The following is a 5,000-nucleotide window of genomic DNA, read 5'->3' as shown; positions in this document are numbered from 1 at the left end:
CCACGATAGATTTCCGCGCGTTTCCTCTAAAACATGTTATTTGCAAATTCCTATTACAGCATTTCGTATGCATGTCCCCGTATAAATTGTGACAACATGATATATAAACTACAAAACACTTTTTTAACTTTCACTTTTTTATTGTCGCTTTTTCTCCTTACTGTTTTATTAATACTTATGTTAGGACTGATATCCCTTATATCATCACTATTATTGCTTTTATTATATTTTTTATTGTTGTTATTATCTTTACTGTTATCTTTATTGGTACTCCTATTACTGTTATTATTGTTGTTATTGATATTATTATTATTATTATCATTATTTTTTTTCTTGTTTTTATTGTTATTATTATTATTATTATCATTATTATTATTATTGTTATTATTATTATTGTCATTATCATTATTATCATTATTATTATTATTATCATTATTATAATTGTTGTTGCTGTTGTTATTATTAATGTTATCATTGTTGTTATCATTTTTATTGTTGCTGTTCTCATTTTTATCACTATCATTATTGTTGTTGTTGCTGTTATCATCATTTTTATTATCATTTGTATTATTGTCATGGTTATTATTGTTGTTATTATCATCATTATCATTAGTAGTAGTATCATTAACGTTATCATCAAAATTTATTTTTATTATCATGATTATTATTGTTATTATCATCGCCATCAATATCATTATCATAATTATTATTATTATTATTATTCATTTATTATTATTATCATTATTACTATTATCATTATTATTATTATTATCATTATCATTAGTATCATTATTATTTATTATCATTATCATTATCATTATCATTATTATTGTTATTATTATTATCATTAATATTATTATTATCATTATCATTATCATCATTATTTTCATTATTATTACTATTGTCAACATCTTCTTCATTATTATTGCCATTATTATTATTATTATTATCATAATTATCGATACCACTTGCATTATCAACGTCATCAGTAGTAATGGTAGTAGTAGTAGTAAAAGTAGCAGTAGTAGTAGAAGTAGTTGTATCTTTACTAATACTATTACCATGATTACTATTACTACTGCTACTAATCTTTCTACTTCTATTATTATTATTACTATTATTTTTACTATATGATATATTATATTATAACTACTATTACTATCATCATGATCATTATTATCGTTATGATTTCTATTTTTACTCCAGCCCCTGTTACCAAGATGGTTAGTAGTGTAGCAACCATTATGATGAGTGTCCCTCTATCATTACCATTATCATCACCATCATCATCACCACAACCATCATCATCACCACAACCATTATCATCACAAATGCGTAGCTTCATATTGTTATTCTCATCGCGTTTTTATATAAGCGAAATCACCTTTATTTTTATTCTATTAACATGGCATTCATGAACATCAACACTAATGTCATTTAGTATTATTATAATTAATTTAGTATTATCATTAATCACGGTGTTGTTTTCGATTTAATTAACTGCATGGCTGCTGAGCACTATAATCACTGTTATAATCGAATATTATTTGTGATATACATCTGCATGTAGGCAGATATATGTTTTAAAAAAATCTTTTGTTATATAGACTAATGAACTTATTTTTCGGACTACTGGATTCTGTCTGTCCGTCTGTCTTTTCATCTGACTCCCCCCCCCTCTCTCTATGTGTGTGTGTGTGTGTATGTCTCCCTTTGTCTCTGCCTATGTCTCTCTGTCTCTCTCTCTTTCTCTCTATTTCTCTATTTATTTATCCATCTCTCTGTTTCTCTCTCTCTCTCTTTCTCACTCCGTGTGTGTGTGGTGTGTGTGTGTGTGTGTGTGTGTGTGTGTGTGTGTGTGTGTGTGTGTGTGTGTGTGTGTGTGTGTGTGTGTGTGTGTGTGTGTGTGTGTGTGTGTGTGTGTGTGTGTGTGTGTTTGCGCGCGCGCGTCTCGCTTTGTCTTTGTCTCCGTCCTTCCTTCTCTCTCTTTCTCTCTATCTCAGAGAGCTCGGTGGTAGAGCGTCCATCTTACAGTTAGCTTCCTGCAATGACGAGGTTCGAGTCCCGATCGGAGAGGTTATTTATTTATACATACATATTTAAACACACACACACACACACACATATATACACCCTTACATATATATATATGCCCGCGCGCGCGCGCGCGCGCGCGTGTCTGTGTGTGTGTGTGTATGTGTGTGTGTGTGTGTGTGTGTGTGTGTGTGTGTGTGTGTGTGTGTGCATTTATGTACATACATACACACGCATATTTACATGCATGCATAGGTACGTGCATGTGCTGAGGAAGGGCAAGTACACACCCACCTCCGTAACTCTAACGCCCAACACGTACAAACGAACGCACCACTCGCCCTTAATGAGCTTTATCACACCATCTGCAACAGTGATTTAATAAGGTGTTATCCTGTGATATCCATTACATACTGACAGCTGAAGTTCGCGATAAAATGGTATGATAGATTATGGGTTTGCTGATTGAAATAACAGCAAATCATAAGTGCCGTTAAACCACTGTCCTATTTCATTGGGGAATCTTATATAAATGACGATATATATATAGATACCGGGAGGGCGGACGCGATAAAAACGCTTAATGGACTACGGGGCTGAACTGATCGAGATAACAGCAAATCATAAGTGACGTATATTCGTTGTACGAGTTCATTAGGGATAAATATATAGACACCGGGACTAAATCCACGATAAAGCGTGTATGACGGATATGAACTAATCGAATGTATGTGAACTGTTCGAAATAAGATCATGTGACGTTGAATTTCTTTCCTTCAAAAGGTACATATACTTAGAAAATGATTTCAAAAGTACGGCGAGATACTTACACGCTGAAAAGTAAGGGAATGAACTGATCTAAGTAACAGCAAATCATAAGTGACGTTGAGCTGCTTTCTGTCTTCAATGGGTATCATACTTAGAAAATTATTTTTAAGTACAGCGAGAAACGTAAGGGGGTGAAAAGTAAGGGAATGGACTGATCGAAATAGCAGATCATAAAGTGACGTTAAATTCCTCTCCGATTTTAATAAGTACTTATACTTAGAAAATTATTTTAAAAGTTCCTGAGCTGCTTTTCAGTCTTCAATAGGTACTTAAAAATTGATTTTTAAGTACGGCGAGAAACACGCTGAAAAGTAAGGGAATGAATTGATCCAAGTAAGAGCAAATCATAAGTGCCGTTGAGCAGTTTTCCGTCTTCAGTAGGTACTTAGAAAATAATTTTTAAGTACGGCGAGAAACGCGCTGAAAAGTAAGGGAATGAACTGACCGACGTAACAGCAACTCATAAGTGACGTTGAATTCCTCTCCGACTTCATGAGGTGCGTAGAAGTTGACGATTTTAAGATACCGGAAGCACGTGTGTGTTACCTATCGACCTATGATCTTTTTTAATGGATATCGTTATTAATTTTAATTGGCAAGATTTTTCCGTTGGTTCGTGTGTGAATTATGACTGGATATCAGATATGACTTTATTTATAGGTTTGTTAGTCTGTTTCTTATAACTCGGTCTCTATATCTGTCTTGTGTATCTGTGTATGGGGGCATGCTTATTTGTCTATCGTTATCTGGTTGTGTGTGTTTATCCGTTTACATGATTATATCTAAGTATGTATGCATACATATGTGTACTTATGTATGTATATGTATACATATGTGTGCGTGTACGTATGCATGTATGTATAGGTATACATATATGTGCATGTATGTATGTATATGTAGATGTGAATGTATGTATGTATTTTTGTCCGTCTCTCTATTCATCTGTTTGCACTATTTCTTGATATCTGTGTATATAAACAAAGAGAAACAGAAAGAGAATAATAAACACTTTTTTATTCATTCTTTAATTTTTATCACTATTTTTTTATACTTTATGCGTTCCTATTTCCCCTTCCATATGACATCTTTAACCCTTTCTTTTTTTTCCCCTCCCTTCTGCTCCCCCAGTCATGGAAGCGGTGGACCAGCGCATGACCCCGCCGCTGACCTCCTCGGTTCCTCTCGCCCCGCCCTGCTTGGACCAGCCCGAACCATCTGCCAGAGCCAACCAGGTCAGTGTCTCGGTTAGCTTTGCCGTGTGCAAGGACAGAGCGAGTTAAGAGTGGCATGAAGCTTTTTTTGTTTGTTTTTTTGTTTTTGTTTTTAGTGTGTTTCTGATAGGAAGATAGGCATGATTCAAGATAATTCTGGATCTGTTCAAATATTCATTGGGAAAGCATAAATTTGCATAATTGATGGCGGGGTATAATGAGCCTGCGAGGATGGGAACGCATATCCGCAACTTAGAAGGGAAACCGGGCCTTGGATTAAACAATTTTGGAACAGAACCGAGCGAGGAAGAGCTCGTTTAGGCGAGGTGGGCTGTGGAACAAGGCATCCTGAAGCCGCAGGAGGAGGAAGAGGAGGAGGAGGAGGAGGAGGAGGAGGAACAGGAGGTGGTAGAGGTGGAGGAGGAGGAACAGGAGGTGGAGAAGGTAGAAAAGGAGGTGGAGGTGGAAAAGGAGGTGGAGGTGGAGGTATAGGCGGAGGAGAAGGAATAGGAGGAACAGGAGGAGGAGGAAAAGGAGGACCAGAGGGAACAGGAGGAGGAGGAGATGGGAGAGGGATATGGATAAGGAGGAATAGTAGGAGAGATGGGGAGGAAGAAGAACAAGGCGAAGAAGGAGGAGGGATAAAGAAAAAGGAGGTGGAACAAGGAAGAAATGAAGAAGAATGATCAGTAGAAGCAGGACCAAGGCGAAGGAGAGGGGGAAATGGAGAGAAGGAAGAACAAGGAGGGGAAAAGAAGGGAGGGGAAAACAAGGAAGAAAATGAAAGAGAAGGAGAATGGAAGAGAAGCAGAAAAAAGGAGGACAAGTATGAGATGAAAGAGGAGGGACAGGGTACGGAGAAAAGGAGAGACGAGTAGAAGGAGAAGGAGGAGGGACACGTAAGAGGAGAAGGGTGCGCAAAGATAA

At 36.4% G+C, this 5,000-nt stretch overlaps 1 protein-coding gene across 1 annotated transcript in view; it reads left to right on the top strand.

Annotated features, from left to right (window-relative positions):
* fuss (SKI family transcriptional corepressor fussel) overlaps positions 1-5,000 on the top strand; it is an 89,971-nt gene that overhangs the window by 27,370 nt on the left and 57,601 nt on the right. The window contains exon 2 of the mRNA XM_070128911.1: positions 3,991-4,094. Within this exon, the coding sequence (XP_069985012.1) occupies positions 3,993-4,094 (102 nt within the window). The 5' untranslated portion in view covers positions 3,991-3,992. The remainder of the gene's footprint in view (positions 1-3,990; positions 4,095-5,000) is intronic.

This window comes from Penaeus vannamei, chromosome 13 (assembly GCF_042767895.1).
Source record: "Penaeus vannamei isolate JL-2024 chromosome 13, ASM4276789v1, whole genome shotgun sequence".
In the NCBI taxonomy this organism is placed as follows: domain Eukaryota; kingdom Metazoa; phylum Arthropoda; class Malacostraca; order Decapoda; family Penaeidae; genus Penaeus; species Penaeus vannamei.
This window is presented reverse-complemented; position numbering and strand designations above follow the sequence as displayed.